The sequence below is a fragment of the Vulpes vulpes genome, chromosome 1, assembly GCF_048418805.1.
Source record: "Vulpes vulpes isolate BD-2025 chromosome 1, VulVul3, whole genome shotgun sequence".
Lineage (NCBI taxonomy): Eukaryota > Metazoa > Chordata > Mammalia > Carnivora > Canidae > Vulpes > Vulpes vulpes.
Window position 1 is genome coordinate 29819245 of NC_132780.1, and position 18227 is coordinate 29837471.

Here is an 18227-nt window from a genome sequence, read left to right on the forward strand (position 1 = left end):
AAAAAAAAAAAGGACAGAAATAAATGAGATAAAAAAAATTCAGCAACTTGATGTCATAAATATTCTGGAGGATTCCCCATTTCAAGTGTTCAGACCTGCTCACAGATCGTGCTGTCCCATTCAGGAAAATAAGGTCACCTTTATTAAAATCGGGCAGTTGCTACTCTTTGTTTTTTCAAGGTTATAGACACTCAGGTTGGAAGAGAGGGTGGAAAGCTGAAATATCAGCTGGTGATAATCCCTTATCTCTAGGGAGGACCCTACTTCAGCCAGCACTCTTCACTAAGAACACGAAACTCTGTCCTGTTTCGAAGTATTTCGAAATTAACTTCACCTGCTCTTTTCTGGGCAGGATCCTGGACCTGCGGTTAGAATATAATTTGTGTCCAACATTTAGCCCATGACTTCATGTTTAAGCCTCGGTGAAATAGGGACAGAGCTTCCCTTATTGGGATAACCTTTAACATCCATGGAGATGATGATTTAATTTGTTCACAACTCTTCTTCTTCCCTGCATGATCCACCATTGCAAGGGAGGAAGGCATTACAGGTAATGAGGAGAGGGTAACACAAGCTATGGTGGATTCAAATCTTCTTTCTTTCCTTTCTTTCAGGTGGACAGTGACAAGCCTTTTGGTGAGGATATTTCAGAGTATCAGTCCCAGAAGTCTAGAAGAAAACTTAAGTTTTCAGACTTGCCTTTTCCAGGGAGAAGAGGTATTCAAGTTTCTCGTTACCCCTGTACATTCCCCAGTGGGAATAAGTGCATCCTCCTCCTAAATCATCTTTCATTCTGGGGCATCCTGAGCTTCTTTGGAAGCTTGAGGCCTAATGCTCCAGTCGCGTTCAGCTGTGGAGTTTGCGGGGCAGGAGGCCCTCTGGAGCAGAGCCAGATGAGAAGCTGTCCTTGTCATGGGTCCCTTAGCTGCTGAAGGAGAGTGCTCTGAGTATGCCATCAGGGGTGTGCTCTCTTTGCAAGTGTTTCCTTGCTGGGCTGAAAAAGCAGAGGGCAGCCTTTCCTGGTGTGAACTCCCTCAAAGGCACCACTGATAGCTAATGGAGGAGGCTTGCCATTTCTCTGGAGGGGAAAGTGGGAGATTGGTGGAGATCAGGAGGTATAACATTTGCTCTACAAGATTCCAGGTCAGGGAGGAGGGGAGCCAATTCTACCCAAAGCGAGGTTCTGTCAGGTGAAGGCAGGGAATCCCAAATGTAGAGGTGTCAGCCCCCTTCTGTATTCTTAAACATTACTGGGGACCCCAGAGAGCTTTTGTTTATGTGGATGAGATCTGTTAATATTTAGCATATTAGAAATTAAAGCTGAGAAATTTGTAAAATGCAGGAATACATAAGCACACATCCCGTTAGCCATTCAGAGCAGTGATGTCCTGACATATCATGTAGCTTTTGGAAAATGCCATTGTACAGTCATGAGAGAATGAGAAAAAGACGAGTCTTAGTGTTATTAGAACAGTCTTGACCTGGCAGATCTGGAAGTTCTTGGTGACTCCTGGACCGAGAGGTCCCTGGACTGATCATATGTTGAGAGTCACCAAGTTAATGCATCCATCCTTTGGTGGCACTGACCTTATGTACCACATCAGCTCTGAAGATCATGGCAGCTGGCCCTTTCTTGACTCTTGGTGGAACTGGACCTAGGCAGTCCCTGAAAATAGGTTCCCTATTTTAGGCTTACAGGCTTATTCTTGTAAGGGGCTGCACCGTCTCTTTTGGTGACTCAAGCCAGTGTTCTTGGATCATGGTGACTATTAGCCTACTAAGGACAGAGTGCAGGGTTTGAAGCAGAAAGTTCTTTATCACCTCTGACATTTAATTTAAGTCCTTGGATTGAAAATCACCCACGTAGCCTATAAAAGCAGCACTGTCTTCCCTATTACTGTGAAATCAAGCAACGGCAAATGTCCTTTCCCAGGGAGGACACGTTGGGCTTAATGCTGGCTGGATTACGGTGAGACTCTCATACATCACATTGGTCTCGGCCTCTGTCTTTTCTTAATCCTGGCAGGTGGAGAAATGAGGCTCCAGAGAGGTTACAGAGTGTGCACAGGTCACACTCCCAGTTTTTGGCATTCCTACATTTAGAGAAGACCTTCACACCTCTGGGCTCTCAGATCCCTGGGATCTCTGTAGCTTCCAAGCCAGACCTTTGCTTAGGTCACCTGTCAGCTCATTCATCCAGGCCAAAGGTAGAATAAAGCAGTGCTTCTCGAGCTTGAATGTGCATTTGAATCACCTGAGGATCTTGTTAAACTGTAGATTCTGATTCAGCACGGCTGGGTGGGTCTGGGCTCCTTCTTTTCACAAGCTTCCAGGTGATGATGTGGCTGGTCCATGGACTGCACTTTGAGAAGCAAGGGAACAAGGACAAGCCAAGCTGCCTGTGAAAGCGAGTGCTCCAAACACTAGTAAGGGGGTTTCTAGGCAACAGGCAGATTTGTGGCTATAGCTGAAAAGGGCCTTAGCATTGCCAGCTCCCTGCTCAGCTGCGAGTTGGGGAGAAGAGAGCTTCTGGGGCAAAACAGACAGACACACATGTGCATGCCCAGAGGATGTAGTGATTGCCAGGCTTTAAAAAGCCCTTTTCTTATTTTCCTGCCAGTGACAGGGGAATCGGCAATCCACGAAAAGCCCCTTGTCACTGCTGAAGCCCCAAGCATAGAGGGGGAGGCCACAGTGGCCTTAGCATAGCCTTGCAAATACTTATTCAAAAAGCATTTTTTTCCCTGAATTTGGAAAAATCCAATTTAGTCTTGATTTTGCCTGTGTGTATTTAGTACTTCATTTCCTAGTCATTCTTACTGCTCTCTGGCAGTAGGTCTACTTACTTATGATTGTTTAGGATAATCATAATGATTTGCATTTTTCCTGCATTATGTTTTCCCAAGCTCTTGTCTCTTCATTGTCTCCACTTAACATTTGTGTCTACCTTGGACAAGTATGCTCGAGAGTTCCTGCATGAGTAGGATTCCATGTAAGCCAAAAAATATAAGGGGAATGTCAGAGGAGGCAGGGTGTATGAAATTTTTTTTAAAGATTTTATTTAATCATGAGAGAGAGAGAGAAAGAGAGAGAGAGAGAGAGAGAGAGAGAGGCACCACAGGCATAGGCAGAGGGAGAAGCAGGCTCCATGCAGGGAGCCCAACGTGGGACTTGATCCTGGGTCTCCAGGGTCATGCCCTGGGCCAAAGGCAGCGGTAAACCGCTGAGCCACCTGGGCTGCCCCCAAGTGTATGAATTTTATATGAGAGTCACATGGCTTTCTATTAGGCTCTGGGCACCTGGGCCAATACATGTTTTGTTTCCAGGCTATGTAAGCATTACTGAATTTATGGCTTCACTTTAGACTCTCCTTTGCCCTTCCCACGTCCCTGTGTGCTATCATTAATAATATAACTTCACTGACCTCAGGAGGACAGAAATACTCATAGATAGGATCACTGTGACTCAAGGGACTTGTAAAAGTTGACAGTATAACTTAAAAGGGAGCATTTAAATTCTTTAATAATTCAGCTGTGTGTAATATTTCTGTGCTGCTGTGAAACAAATGTAACAGTAGTTTTAGGGGTAAATGGTAATAATGAGTCACTGAAACACCTCTTCCTCTTTCTTCTAGCTTCGTCTCTTGACAGCCTTGCCGTTAACGTAAAGGTAATTGTAGAAGTAGCATTTGTAAAATGATTTATTTCCAGCTCTAATGTTGGTTATTGTGCATTCCTCAATGAGTGGTGGAAGTGTATTTCTAGCAAGTGCTGCTTACAGAAATGGAATTGCTATAGTTTCACCAGAGTTTGAGAGATGCCCAAGCTCTGCTGTATGCTTTGCATTAGTTGGTTTGTTCCCTTCATGTAAGCTCTTTCCATTTGTAGAATGAATCACCACTGCATATAGCCCCAATACCTACTTTATTGGTAGGTATTCTTATTGCTTTTTTTTTTTCCCCAGTCAATACATAGAGGTGGTACATCACTTGTTCTTGAAGTTTGACTGGTTTGTCAAGGTGAAGGCTCAAACTTTTATGCTAAACATGAAAACAGATGGAAGCAAAGAAATTGAATATATTGTATTTTTTATGCTATGGCTTTTAAATAGTTTATTTACAGAAATTGTATCTTTACCAAATCCAATAATCCCTTATCCTCACAAATCGAAGTTCAGGGCATGAATTAATTTGGGCTTGTTAATGTATGACAAGTGTGCAGAATATTGGTTATCTTTCCTTGACCTTGGACTCCTGAGCATTTTGTTTCTAGCACTGCTCACTCCTGCCTCTCTTTTATTGCAGGAGCTCCCCATGGCAGGCATTTTATCAGCTTGTCCCCTTCATCATCCCATCACTCCTACCCCCGCTGCCCGCCAGCTCTAAATAAAACAAATGAGAACAAAATTACAACTAAAAAATCATACACATTGTCACCTAGGTTATCAAAGAGCCAGATGAACGGATTGTTTTAAGGAAAGATTCACCATCATCTTTAGATTCAAGTAAGTTTGGAAAACCCTCGCCCAGTTACAATAACCAAGGGGATGCTGACCTTCACCCGGAAGCTTCATTGGCCACCTTCCAGCACTCCAGATCCCCCAGCCCTCTTCTGGATCAGCCTATTTTCCGAGAAAGGTCAGCAGCAAACACCCATCTCTTTGCTTGAAGAGTGTGTTGTGGTCTAGGAGGAGTAGAGCCTGGTCACTTTGCTGCCTTAGGGATATTTAGCTGGTGATATGAAAAATGACAATACCTCTTTAAATCTTCCTGGAAGGAAGAGTTGAGACTTTTTTTTTTGCCAGTGGAAAGCATATCTCAGAATGCTTGTTAAAAAGAGGACAGAGGAGCACCTGGGTGGCTCAGTGGTTGAGTGTCTGCTTTTGGCTCAGGTCATGATCCCTGGGTCCTGGGATCGAGTCCTGCATCGGGCTCCCTGCAGGGAGTCTGCTTCTCCTTCTGTGTCTCTCTTTAATAAATAAATAAAATCTTAAAAAAAAAGAGGACAGACAGCTAACTTGGCATAGATGCTATTTAATTATCCATTTTTATCTTTCATAAAAAACAAAAGGAGTGAAAAAAATCCCAAAGTCCTGCTGCCCAAAGACAAAGATTATTAACATGTAGATATGTTTTTTTCTTTTTCTAGACATGTTTTCTTGGTTTATTTATATGATTGTCACAAATAATGCCCCCTCCCCCTCCGCACCGCTACAATTGCATATATGTGGTAGGCAGGCCAGAAATCAAGAGAGGGACCTTTATTTTCCAAACTATACTATCTGGTAAGATGACCAGCTATCCACTTGGCCGGGGACTGTTCTGACTTTAGCTCTTAAAGTCCTGCATTCTGGAAAACCCTTTACTCCCAGACAAGTCAGGACAATTTGGCCACCTTAACTCCAGGAAAATGGAACAGAAGATAATATATTTTTTGTAAGCTTTTATTTATTTATTCATGAGATACACACAGAGAGAGGCAGAGACATAGAGGGAGAAGCAGACTCCCCGGAGGGGAGCGGGATTCAATCCCCAGACCCCACCATCATGCTTTGAGCCAAAGGCAGATGCTCAACCACTGAACCCATGAAGGTACCCATGGATCAAACTTCTAAACATAGAAGCAGGATCATTTATTTATTTATTTATTTATTTATTTATTTATTTATTTACTTACTTACTTACTTACTTATTTAAGATTTTACTTATTTATCCATGAGAGACATAGAAAGAGAGAGACAAGACACAGGCAGAGGGAGGAACAGGGTCCATGCAGGGAGCCCAATGTGGGAGTCGATCTCAGGACTCCAGGATCACACCCTGAGCCGAAGGCAGATGCTTATTCGCTGAGCCATCCAGGCGTTCCTAGCAGGATCTGTTTTTTAGAGAAGTATCTGAAACAGTCAAGTGAAGAATCACTCACAGCCACATACTCAGAAACAAGCCATTCTTAATGTTTTGGCTGCTTTTATTGTTAGTGTGTCTTAGGCATAGGCATGAAGACACTGAAGCCACACTGTGTATACTCTTTTACATGTTACTGCTGCTTCTTGCTATTATAAATATCAACCCATGTGTTCTGTGCTCTAAGTGTCCTTTTTAGCAGCTGCATAATATTCTGACCTGGTTTCATATATCCAGCAGGTTCAACCCTTATTCTCAGAACATGTGGAGGAAGATCCATGAAAGGGTGTGCAGTCTCCTGACATCCCACAGAGCTCAGCAACACCTACACAAGGTAGGGCTTCTGAGAAAATGAAAGCACTGCCAACAAAATAATATGGGAACTGGGACTTACTGGGGCTGCAAGGCGACAGACATCAATCAAGTAACCATAGAGATTAATGTAAGATGGTGATGCTTCCCAGGGACAGGGGGGCACGGTGTCCTGAGAGTGTATGAAAGGGGGTATTTGATTTGGTTGGGAATCAGGGCAGGTTTCCCTGAGGAAGAGACGAGGGAGCTCTGGTCTGAGCAATGAAGTAGCAGCTGGTGTGCGGTGCAGCACGCCCAGGCAGAGGTCCTGCAGCGACAGGGAGCAGCGTCCTAAAGACAGTCTTCCTGGCCCGAGGCGCATCTCCTTGCACCACGCACAGGAGTCCCAGTCTGGGGAAGTTGTGGCCTGTGTGAGGTCACACAGGCCACACAGGCCACACACAGGGAAGAAGAATTTAAGAGTTAGTAAGGTGTTTTGCTGCTTGACTTGTGAGGTGTAGAGAGTGTTTCTAACCCATGGGTAGATACACCCAGTACTTTGCTGTGGGTATATAGCCATCGGCCAAGTGACCTGTCACCATCTCCAAAGAATTTGAATGCAGGGTTAGCAGTGCCCCCATGTCGTTGTTGTTATCATCGTCATCATCAAAGGGGTCGTCTTGACTTTATTTAAACACTGGCATATGCTACATATATAGGATGCCACTTCTAAATGAGCATTGATTTTTCACAGGCAGGGGTTGTGAATTACTTTGCTTCCTCTTGGCCAAGGCACGGGCTTTGCTTTGTTAATTTCTGAGCTTTTCAAGTCGGAATCCCCTTAAAAGGTGAAAAGAAGGAAAGGAAGGGAGGGGGAAGATCAGAAAAGAAGAGAGTACCTGTGTGCACATGCGTGTAGTAAACTGCACATATATGGCACACGTGGAGTCTGTGGGCCTCCTAAATGCAAAACCACGCATCTGAGTAGCATTGATTTATATGACAGGAATAACACAGTTTCTGGATTTGCTTTTGTTACAGGAATATCCTATCTCTGAAGCAAATTATATCTTTGAACAACCAAGCTACCTGCTGAAGAAATACCCAGTGCATGAACAGAGATATTTTTAAGCTGCTGTCTTATGTAAGGAAGCAGTTTAGTGCTGCTTATTTTGATTTGCTTAAATAATTTCCTGCTGTCAATATGAAGTAACTAGAAAACGTGTTGGACAGGAGACGGGGTGGAGACCCAAGAACCATGTATGACATGAATGACAGCACATGTATCTGTGGTCTCCCAGCCCTGTCTTGGTCTCCCTCTCTCCCCACCCTCCCTTCCCTCTTCTTTGATGGTACCTGCTCTAGCTCCTTGAACACAGGCTCTTTCTTGCCACAGGGCCTTTGCACATGTCATGCTCTCTGTCTGGAATACTGCTTCCTGACCCTGCTTGGGCCACTTCTGTTTAATCGTCTGGTCTCAGGACTTTCTAGGACACTTCCTTCCCCTCCAAGGCATACCTTTTTAGTGCCCTGCCCTTTTCTTTCCAAAGCATGATACCATTTGTGGTTATATTTTTGTATGGGTTGGTTGTTTTGTAGGGGGTTGATTGCCCCTTCTATTTGAATGAAACCTTCCCAAGGCCAGGGACTATCTCACCAGTTTGTAGCCAGCTTTGGCACACGACAGTACATGAAGTCAACTCCATATGATAGGTGTGTGCCCTGAGCAAGAACCTAACTCCCCCTGCTGCCACCCTGCTACCACCCTGGTAGCAGATGATCTTCCACTGTGGTTGGTACTCAGTAAATATATTTTTGTGAGTGAGTGTTGAATGAGGTAATGAGGCAGCTGTAGAATTCAGGTCTGTGGTCAGTAGTTGGCCTTACTGTGTAGTGACATCATTCCTTAGATGCTCTCTTCTTGTCCCTTCCTACCCAGGCCTAGAATTATGATAGCTCTTCCTTATTAAGTGCTTCCTGAGTTCCAGGAACTGGTGCAGACATTTAACTTGCATTAGATGAGTTAATATCTAATTCTTACAACACTCCTATAAAGTAGATTCTATCATTAGTTCCATTTCACAGGGAAACTGAGGCATGGAGAGGCTAAGTGCCTTGTTCAAAGTCACATGGCCAGTGAATGACACAGCTAGGGATAGGAACCTGGGTGGTCTGGCTTCAGCAACCATGCTTTTATTATTTAAAAAATTTTTTAAAAAATATTTATCTTTTAAAAAATTTGTTCATTTGAGAGAGAGAGAACAAGCAAGAGTACGAGCAGTAGGGAGAGGCAGACTCTCTGTGGAGCAGGGAGCCCAGTGGAGGATTTGATCCCAGGACCCAAGGATCATGATCTGAGCCAAAGGCAGATGCTTAACGACTGAGCCACCCAGGTGCCCCAGCAACCATGCTTTTAAACCATTATATCCCACTGCCTCCCCAACCCCAGAGTGTGTGATAGGGGAGCCCTGGGGAGAAAGAAGAGCCCTTTGGAATCCGAGCAGGGTCTGTGGACAGTGTCCTCGAACATCTCCCATGTGCTGCGCTGTTGTATTATGTAACAACATCATCCTAGCAACATCAAAATAATTATGAATCTTTTTAAACCATAAAAGAGTGTGGGATGAAATGCTAGGTGTTCACTGCAGTCAGGCTCCTGAAAGTCTGGCTCCAGGGTCATTCATGCTTTAGGGCACAATCCACCTTGCCCCCAGGCTGGCCAGGACTCCCTGTCATCAGCACCGAGGAATGTGGAGGACGGCTCAGTAATAGCCCGTTCTGCAGGCTTCTACCTCAGAACGTTCTGCTTGGTTGATGAAAGGATGGATTCTGGGCCACTTAATCTCCAGTTGCCAAAACAGTCATCTAGGTATTTATTGGGTGGTTATATGGAACATAGCCCACATAATGACCACCACGGGAACATGGCCCACATCATTACCGAATGCTAAATTGTGTTGACTTTCAGCATGGGTGACATCAGGTTACATAAAACCAGCTGATATGTGGATGCTGATGGGAGGGGATAGAGAGAAAGGAAGAACGAAAAGTGAGTAATTTCTGTCTTTTAGAAAGTGGGTTTCCTTAGGGGTGCCTGGCTGGCTCAGTCAGTGGAGCATGTGACTCTTGATCTCAGAGTCATGAGTTCAAGCCCCATGTTGGGGGTAGAGTTTACTTAAAAAAAAGAAGAAGAAAATGAGTTTCCTTCATAACACAAATTCCCAACCAGTGGTTTGGAATATGCTCGTAGGCCTTCTCTGGGAAGCTCTCCATACCACCACCCCATATCAGTAATTTTTGGGTCATGCCTTCATAGTGAGGCAGGGGTGTTGGAGGGCTGTGTTAGTGAAAGTGTTCATGGTTGTAAAAAAAAAAAATGCAGGTGATTTTGGCTTGTCTTAAGCAAGTATGGCATTTATTAGGAGGATGCTGAGTGTCTCAGTGAATCTAGGAAATATCCAAACAAGCAAGATCAGGCCCCTAAGATGGGGTGGTTAGAGTCCCCCCCATGGGTCCGGGAGAGTCCCAGAGGGAACCATCTGCAGGAGACCCAGTGGGCTCCCGCTGCTTGTCCCCAGCCTTGCTTTCCTCAAGGACTTTCTCCTGCCTGTCACTCCAGTTCTTATCTCCTTGCCTCTCTACTTCTGCTCTTTCACTGTTGATTAGCTGTTCCTCTCCTGGATCCCTAGTGATCTCCAGGACTGAGGGGAAATGAAACAGTTCACTCTTACCACAGAAGGGCCAGGGATTCTTGAACCAAAAAAACAGTAAATCCAATTGTCTGACAAGGGAACAGGTAGAAGAATTAGGTAGGAGGGGTTGGAATACATCCATTTCTCCTTATTCGGGATGTTTTGGGACTTGGTACTTTGGTATAAGCTAGATTATCCTTTGTATACTTTAAAGTGGTTAAAATCTTATCAACATAAACAAAATTTTGCGTTAAATGTGCATTTTGCCACCAAAAAAAAAAAAAAAATCCTATAAACCACTTCCTGCCCCCTCCCTGATTAATCCTAGTTTTCTTGGAAGGCGCGATTGTCTCTGTGTCATGGCCCATGTCAGGCATGCGCTCACTGAGGCTCCACTTTCAAGGGGCCCTCCTCTGTGACACCTTCTGGTCCCTCAGGCAGACTCGGGAACTCAGCCTTCTCCCAGAGGTGCCTTCTAGCAGCCTTGTATCATAGTTGGTTTTCCTCACGACAACCCTCCCAAGAAGGGGACAGAGACTGACCACCTGGCACCAGCTCTGGCCCACCGAGGGCTCCAGCACCATGGCTGGCAGGAGCCACTTGGCTAGGGATGCTCCCAGCCGGAGGGTGGGCAAGGAACTCAGGCCTCATGTTCTCAGACCCAGACAAGAATTGTAGCACAAAAACCTCTCTAAAATTAAAGAAGAGCGAAATGGAAAGAAACCAAGAAAGAAACCGAAAAAGGAGAAAAACTAATTAAAATGCTGGTTTCTGCTCTGTCACAGCTCATTAGGCCTCCAGATCCTAGGACCGTGGCTGGTGTGGCTTCCAACCTCACTTGGCCCTAGGGGGCAGGCAGGAGCCTTTGTACTCCCACTGACAGGGATCCCTTCCTCTCTGCAAAGGCAAAAGGCAAACCAGCCTCCTGAAGCCCAGCTCCAACCCTGGGGTCCCCCTCTCTCTGACTCAGTTGCCAGCTTCTGAGGGGCTTGTTGTTTGGTGGCTCATGGGGATTGATACAATGGATGATGCCACACCTTCCTTCATCCCAGGGCCTTGTCTGACAGACCACACAGATGGGATCATGCACCCAAATCACAAGTCACAGTCTTGGGTCAGTGTCCTCAATGAGCACTAGAATCACCTGGGCGGGGGGAGCTCTGAAAAATCCTGATCCCTCCCTCTGGACTGATTTAATTGGAATCCTTTTGGATGGTGCCTGGAAAAGGCATTTTTATAAATGTTCTTTGGGAGATTCTGATGCACATATAGGATTGAAAATCTTGCCATTGGCAAGGCTCCCCCCACCCTCCCATTGAGATGGGAGACTTGGAACACTCCCCAATCCTATACTAACTCACTCTGCGCTCAAAACTACGCTCCTGTTCCATAGAATAGGACTGGGGCATGTTTAACAGTTCGGTGTAGTTTCTGTGCAGTCACTACGTGCCAAGGACTGTGCTGACTCCTCAGGAGGAGGACTAAGAGGTCGATGCTCAGCTTATCATCATCCTGATGTGATGCAGAGGAGGCTGGTAACTTGCTGAGGGATGCACAGCTGCTGCATTGAGCTACCAAACGTGGCCTCCCCCTGCCCTGGGGAGGAAGAGGGGGTCCAGACACTGAGGGATCCCAGGGAGAGCTACATGCCAAGATTGGGTTAGAATGACATCCCCTGCTTCTCCTTGGTGCTAATTGTTCGCCTTTTTCTTGGTACCACGTGTAGTGTGTGAAATTTCCAATTTCGCCGGGGAATCTGAAGGAAAGCTGGAGGAACGTCATGAAGATCTCTCTCAAGGAGCCAACCCCCACATCCTTAGAGAAATGAACAACCATTTTTGTTATGTGTATCAAATCACCAGTGTCTCACCCCTTTCAAATCAAACCCTGTACTCAGTCTTTTGTGGCCAGGTAAGAGTCATTGATTAAAGTGTTTCCTATGTGGGGCTCATAATTTCTTTTCCAGCTGGAAAATTTGTGTTATTGTTTGTGTACATGTTTGTTTTGAGCTTCACCTAGAAAATAACCAGAGTTGGGTGGCAGGTGCTTTTTCCTTTAGAAAGCACCTTTTAGAATTCTAAGGAAAGTGTCAGGACCCCTTTTCAGGTGCTGCTCGTTTGTGGCACTGATTTTTTAAAAAAATATTTTATTTATTTATTTGAGAGAGAGAGAGAGAAGAGAGGGTAAGTACAAGCGGGTGGGGGGGCAGAGGGAGAAGTAGATTCCCTGCTGAGGCAGAGAGCCCAGTGCAGGATTTGATTCCAGGAATCTGAGATCATGACCTGAGCCCAAGGCAGATGCTTGACCGACTGAGCCACCCAGGTTCCCCACTGGATGTGTTCTTGGAAAGTTTTTACATTTTTCCTTCCTTCCTCTTCCTCTCTCTCCATCCCCCCTCCTCCTGCCCTCTTTCCCTCCCTACTTCCCTCTCTCCTTCCATCCTTCCTTTCTCAACTTACATTTTACATGAACTACAGGAAGCTGCTATTCAAAGGAATAACCTGATAAATCCTCCAGGAAAAAACTGTCAAGAAAAAAGTCAAGAAAAAAGATTTTCTCTTTTTGGTAAATCTGTTTTTTTTTGTTGTTTGTGTTTTAGTGTTAGGCTTGAGTATTGACTCAAAGTCCCCTGAAAAGTTAGGAAGAGGGAGCCTTACATATGGAGAATTCATATCTTGCTCTAAAGTTTCACTTTCTAGGACACATTTGTAAGAAGAGACTAGTTTCTTTGGATTGTAGTTTAATCCACTCCTGTCATCTACCCCTCCCCGCCCCCACCTTTTCTCCAGTGGTGCTTTAATACATTTATATGAGGAACAAAACCTTCCTCAAATATTTCTCTGAAAGAGGTGCTTTAATTAAATATACTCTGCAGATATGACTGCCAAAACCAGATTTAAAATGAGCTAGAAGGGTGCCCTGGTGAAATGCTCATGTGGACTGAGGGAGCGTGAGGAGGCTGGGCCTTGGTGCTAGAGGGGTGATGTGAGGCTGGAGACAGGCTCGGAGCAGAGGGGCCTCAAAACGGGAGCCTTGGTCTTTCCTTCACATTACAACCTGGCTTTCCTCTACTATACCCTAAATCCCTTTTTGTTTTCACAGGATTCAGTGAGAGTCAAATTTCCTTCTTTCATTATGATCACAGGAATTGGTTCGTTAGGTAAATTCAGAAAACAACATTAATAATTAAAGGAGGAAAAAATCCTACAAAAACAATAAAACAAAGTTCATTTATTTTCTCTTCTCAGACTTTCAGCCAAGTAAACACAACAAGCATTTCATCCACTTCTGGAAAACACAAATGCTCAATTACACTTGCTTATCTGTTCTGGGTGTGTCTGGGACTATAGTTGTCAGTTTGCTATTTTGACAACTAGTAGTCATCAAAAGTAAAAAAAAAATACCGTGTTACATTAAGGCTGTGACACTGTTCTCAGAAAAGGACCACTTAAAAAAGGACATAAATAGCTAGAAGAAACCCAGTTTTAGTGGATGGGTATCCCATACGAGTTATTGTTCAAATATACACCATGACTTCACGGTTTATTTTTGTTTTTCAATTTTTAAAAAAACATTTTTATTTATTAGAGAGAGAGAGAGGGAGCATGAGCAGCAGGGTGGGCAGCGACCAGGGAGGAGCAGAGGGAGGAGGGAGAAGTAGCTCCCTCCTGAGCAGGGAGCTGAATATGGGACTCTATCTCAGGACCCTGGGGTGATGACCTGAGCCAAAGGCAGATGTTTAACTGACTCAGCCACCCAGGTGCCCCAGTTCAATTTTTATGAAATGGTTTGAGCATAACTCCTTGATTCAGTTTAGGGATAAGATCTTAAATGCCCATTCTTTTCTGTTTTTTGTTTTGTTTGGCAAATCAATCTTTTTCTAACTTTCTGATTAGCGAACTCTGTTGTTTAAATTATCCTTATTTTACCTTTTTATTCCTCAAGGAATTGTTTCCATTTTGAGGAATCATATTGGGACCAAGATTGCAGTTGAGGAATTTTGCTTTTGGGGTATATAATGATGTGAATAATTTTGTGATGAACTGGGATTTCTTTGGGAAGATCTGTGTCATTAAACATGATAAAAATTCCTACCTGTCTTGCTTCGATTTATTATTCCTTTTTTGACTTTCACAGTTGCAGATCTGTCTAAACCTAGACCATATTTTCTAAGCAGGTTTGAGGGGGTCTGGGTTTGCAGAGGCTCCTGGGAAAATCTCATGGGCCCTCCATGTAAAAGTCATTGTACAAAGAGGCCATTTCGCTAAGATCACTTGACTGACCCAAAGTTACCTGAAACCTACAGACTCTGAATTATAAATAAGATTTAAAAAATGAGAGTGTACATGATATGTTTAACGTAAAAGAAGGTGATTGATTTTAAATGCATAACTGAGAGGATTTATGAGTTATATGTGCACATTCAGCTGAGCTCCTGAATGCCTGGTCGCTCTTAACTTATGATGGCCATAACTCTACTCAATTAGTTCCATTAAAGGAGCCCTCTGGCCTCTCTGAGGGCAGCCCATGTGTGACCAGTGATCCAATGGGCACTGCTGTCCTTCTCTGAATAGGTGACCCATCCCAGCACTCCTGGGGACATGCAGGTTTGGAGAGGACCCCCTCCGGGAACCTTGCTGGCAGTGAGAAGAGCTGCACCCCCCAGGCTCCCTGGGTCTGCTCCCACTGACCCCTCCACGCTGGGTCTAGGGGCAGCTGGAGCTATTTAGTTCATCAGAACAAAGAGCCTGTGCTTAGTTTTACTTTCAGAGCTAGGAAATTTGGCAAAAACTGAGTCATGTCTAGGACTAGAGCTTTTCCTTGGTGCAAATGGGTCATTTTTAGGATGGGTTGTCGAAGCTTCTTCAGCAGAGTAATGAGCTCCCAGTGTGAAAGTTTCCCCTTGGGATTCTGTATCTTTTAGAGCGATCCTCCAGCACTCCTATAAGTATGCATTTTTCTTATCTTTATTTTAGAAGTACCCTGTAGCCCATAGTATAGTATCAATCCTCTGCACCTACCTGTAAGAATCACCTACTGGGGCTCCTTTGTTCTCTGTGGCTCTGTGGTGGCCACAGCTTTGCCTCTGATAGGACAGACAATAAACATAATATATGGCTGGATTTGTTATGTCTGTGTGGGAGGGTCACACGAGGCTGAGTGGTGGGGACTCATTTCAACACCAGAAACCCCAAGGTGGCAGCACTGAACACCACCATGGCCTGCCCCACATATGGTGAAGGGCATTTGGGGGCTGCTAGACTGCTGAGTCCCCAGAAGTAGGACTTTCTTTTTCTTTTCTTTCTTTTTTTTTGGGGGGGGGGGTAAAGATTTATTTATTTTAGAAAGAGAGAGCATGAGTGGGAGGGGCAGAGAGAGAGAGAGAATCTCAAGCAGACTCCATGCTCAGGACAGAGTCCAACTAGGGGCTTGATCTCACAATCTTGAGAACACAGCCTGAGCGCCAAAATCAAGAGTCAGATGGGGCCAGCAAGGTGCCCCCAGAATTAAGATTTTTAAGGGAAGAGGGAGAAGAGAGACCTCTGGCAATGTAGGGAGTTTGCTCGAAGGGAAGAGAGTTGAAGGGACTCGTGTTGGGTCTGGGGCCTTTGGCTTGTGATTGGTTGGGATGCTTCTGAACCAGCCAGGCTGTATCACTGTGTGTCCTGAATGCCTTGAATGAGTGTGGAGGGTGGTTTATTCTAGGTTCTTCCACAGAGGAGGCCAGGACAGGGGCAATGTTGAGGGAGAGCTACAGTCTTGGAAAGTCCAACTTTGGGAGATTTGGGATCCTAAAGAAATGGAATAAAGCATTTCCCCCCTCTTCCTGCCTGCTCTCTTTCCATTTTTTCATTCCTTTGTTGACAGCCTCGGTTTACCAGCGCTATATCAAGTGCTCTGCAAGGGCATCATAGGGAAGGCTCTGGAGTGAGAGCACCTGGATTTGAATCCTGCTTCTGCCATGAAGTGAGTGAAGGGCAAAAAGTGACTTAGAATCTCTTTTTTGTCTTAGTGTCCAGTCTGTGTGTAATGGAGGCAGTTATAGTATCTGTTTCATAATGTTACAGTTGTGAGCAGATGAGTTAGCATATTGAAAGCCCTTTATATCAGTGCCTGGCACAAAATAAATCTCAGTAAGTGCCGGCTGCTATTATTTGCATCTCATTTAATTACTTGAGGAAGGCATTTGTCCTCCCCCCAACTTTTTTTTTTTTTTTTTTTACTAAGGATGCTGAGGCTCAGAAAAGCTAAGTAGTGTCAAAGCCAATTTCCAAACCCTAGCCTGTTTTGTCTCTAAACCGCATACTTTTTCTACCACTTCCTGCCACCCCCTTTGGTTGTCACCTGATTATCCCCGAGGCTTGTACCTACTGGATAATTCAACCTAAGGGGTTTGAAAAAAGGAACTCAGAACATTCCACTAGAGTGACAGGGCAACTAAGGTCCCTTGACAGAAGTTGGAACAAGGGTAACCACTTCTTGTTTAGGGCAACAAGAGGTGCTTTCTGCTCTGCTTTCCTGTCACTGGAATATTATGTCTGTAAATAGCATTTTTAGAAAGCTAGCTCCTTTCCTCTGCCCCCAATTAAAAATCCCTGTTTCCTTTTCCTCCTCGAACTGACACTTACTTAAATTGGTATCTTGAACTGAGAGAAATATCACACCTGTTTCAGTGGGGTGACTCACAGGGGCAGATCGTGGGTAATAGGTGTCATTGCTGCAAGTACTAGATTCACGGTGAGAAAATTCGCCATCGTGAAGGTTCACATGTCATTGCATAAGGGAAGTTCAGCAGGGCGAAGGATACCATCCTTTGTTTGTTTGTTTGTTTTGGATACCATCTTTTGTTCATTGATTTGTTTGGTCTCCCAGTCCTGATGGTTCACTAAATTGATTCCACAGTCTCATATGGAATCACTCAATTTGTATTTATTAAAAAAAATTTGTATTTATTAAGCTCCTTCTATGTGCTTAGTATTGTATTGTGCCGTGTGGGGCGGGGCAGGAGATGAGCTATGTAAGGAGTAGAAGATACAGACTGTGCCCTCTTGGAGTCTCAGGACTTTACTACGGCAATGAGATGTGGCAAGTGTGACTCTCAGAGGGTGCTGCAAACTGATGCCTTCATGACCAGGCAGGATTCGTGACTGTCAGAAGCAGTGGGGCCTGAAATAACCATGAGTGATGGGAACTGGGTGAAATGGAGAGTACAAGTCTGCTTCCCGCAAGGTGTTCAAATTATTCAAGTTCAAATCTAAAACGACAAAAGGCTCTCTGATCTCATAAAGCTGATCTGAAGCTGAATCTTGCCTGTAGCCATGTGTTTTGACTTCTATTTAAGAATATCGAATAATGAGGGGCACCTGAGTGACTCGGTCGGGTAAACATCTGACTCTTGGTTTCCACTCAGGTGGTGATCTCTTGGGGTTTGAGCCCCACACCGGGCTCTGCACTCTCTCTCTCTCTCTCTCTGCCCTGCCCTCTGCTTTCTCTCTCTCTCAAATAAATAAAATCTTTAAAAAATATCGAAAATGATACTGAATTATTATCAATAGTTTGTGGAACTCAATCTTATTATGTTATAATCAAGTATTAATAAGGCAAAAAAATTAATAAGGCAGTATCTGATTATGGACCAAGATACTGCTACTTTTCTGGGTTCCGTGAGGTTAGAAATAATATTAGAAATGATGAGGTCTTGGGGCTGAGGGCCAAGAATATTTGACAGTAAGGAATAGGAAGACCAGGTGGAGAGGAGGTTTGGGAAAAGTTAGGAAATTGGAATCTAATGGAAGATCTATGTATGGAGAAGGAGGAAATATCTGCTAGGGATATCTTCTGAAGTGTCTTAAATATTAGGCCTCATATTTTAAACTTTGTGCTATAGACAGTAAGAAGCCATTAGAGTTTGAGATGGGAAAGCAGGCTATTCATATGATTGTTTATTCAGGGTGGTTTGGGAGTGGGTAGAGGCTGGCAAGAGGGAGGCTATGACAAAGCCATTGAAGAAATCTGGAAATAGAATCTGGACTGGGTGGGAGGGTCATAGAGAAGAAAGGGGCCATTAACCGTCAGGGGTGGGAAGAAATAATCAAGCAGCTTATTTTAACGGTGCTTTAATGGTGCATGGGGTGCAGGGATGGGGACACTGGCCCCTTTAAATCAGCTGGACTGGGCTGAGTTGCGAAGTGAAGGTGAAATATTTAATCAACAGGAATGAAGTATTGATTGAGGGAATAATTACTCTGCCAACATAAGGACACAGTGTCCTTTATTTTACAGATTTGCATTCTCCGTGAACTGAGTGAGATGAACCTCAGGACTAAGGATAAAAGAGGAGG

General features: G+C 44.4%; 1 protein-coding gene across 16 annotated transcripts in view; it reads left to right on the forward strand.

Annotated features, from left to right (window-relative positions):
• SPATA6L (spermatogenesis associated 6 like) overlaps positions 1-13976 on the forward strand; it is a 48805-nt gene extending 34829 nt beyond the window's left edge. For 7 of the 16 annotated variants that reach the window (XM_026001608.2, XM_072761644.1, XM_026001614.2 and 4 more), the window contains 6 exons: positions 615-717; positions 3635-3669; positions 4440-4636; positions 6140-6236; positions 7235-7337; positions 11612-13976. In XM_026001608.2, the coding sequence (XP_025857393.2) occupies positions 615-717; positions 3635-3669; positions 4440-4636; positions 6140-6236; positions 7235-7324 (522 nt within the window). In that variant the 3' untranslated portion in view covers positions 7325-7337; positions 11612-13976. The remainder of the gene's footprint in view (positions 1-614; positions 718-3634; positions 3670-4439; positions 4637-6139; positions 6237-7234; positions 7338-11611) is intronic. The other 9 variants (XM_026001609.2, XM_026001611.2, XM_072761670.1 and 6 more) reach the window with 3 other exon arrangements.
• Positions 13977-18227: the final 4251 nt, after the last annotated feature.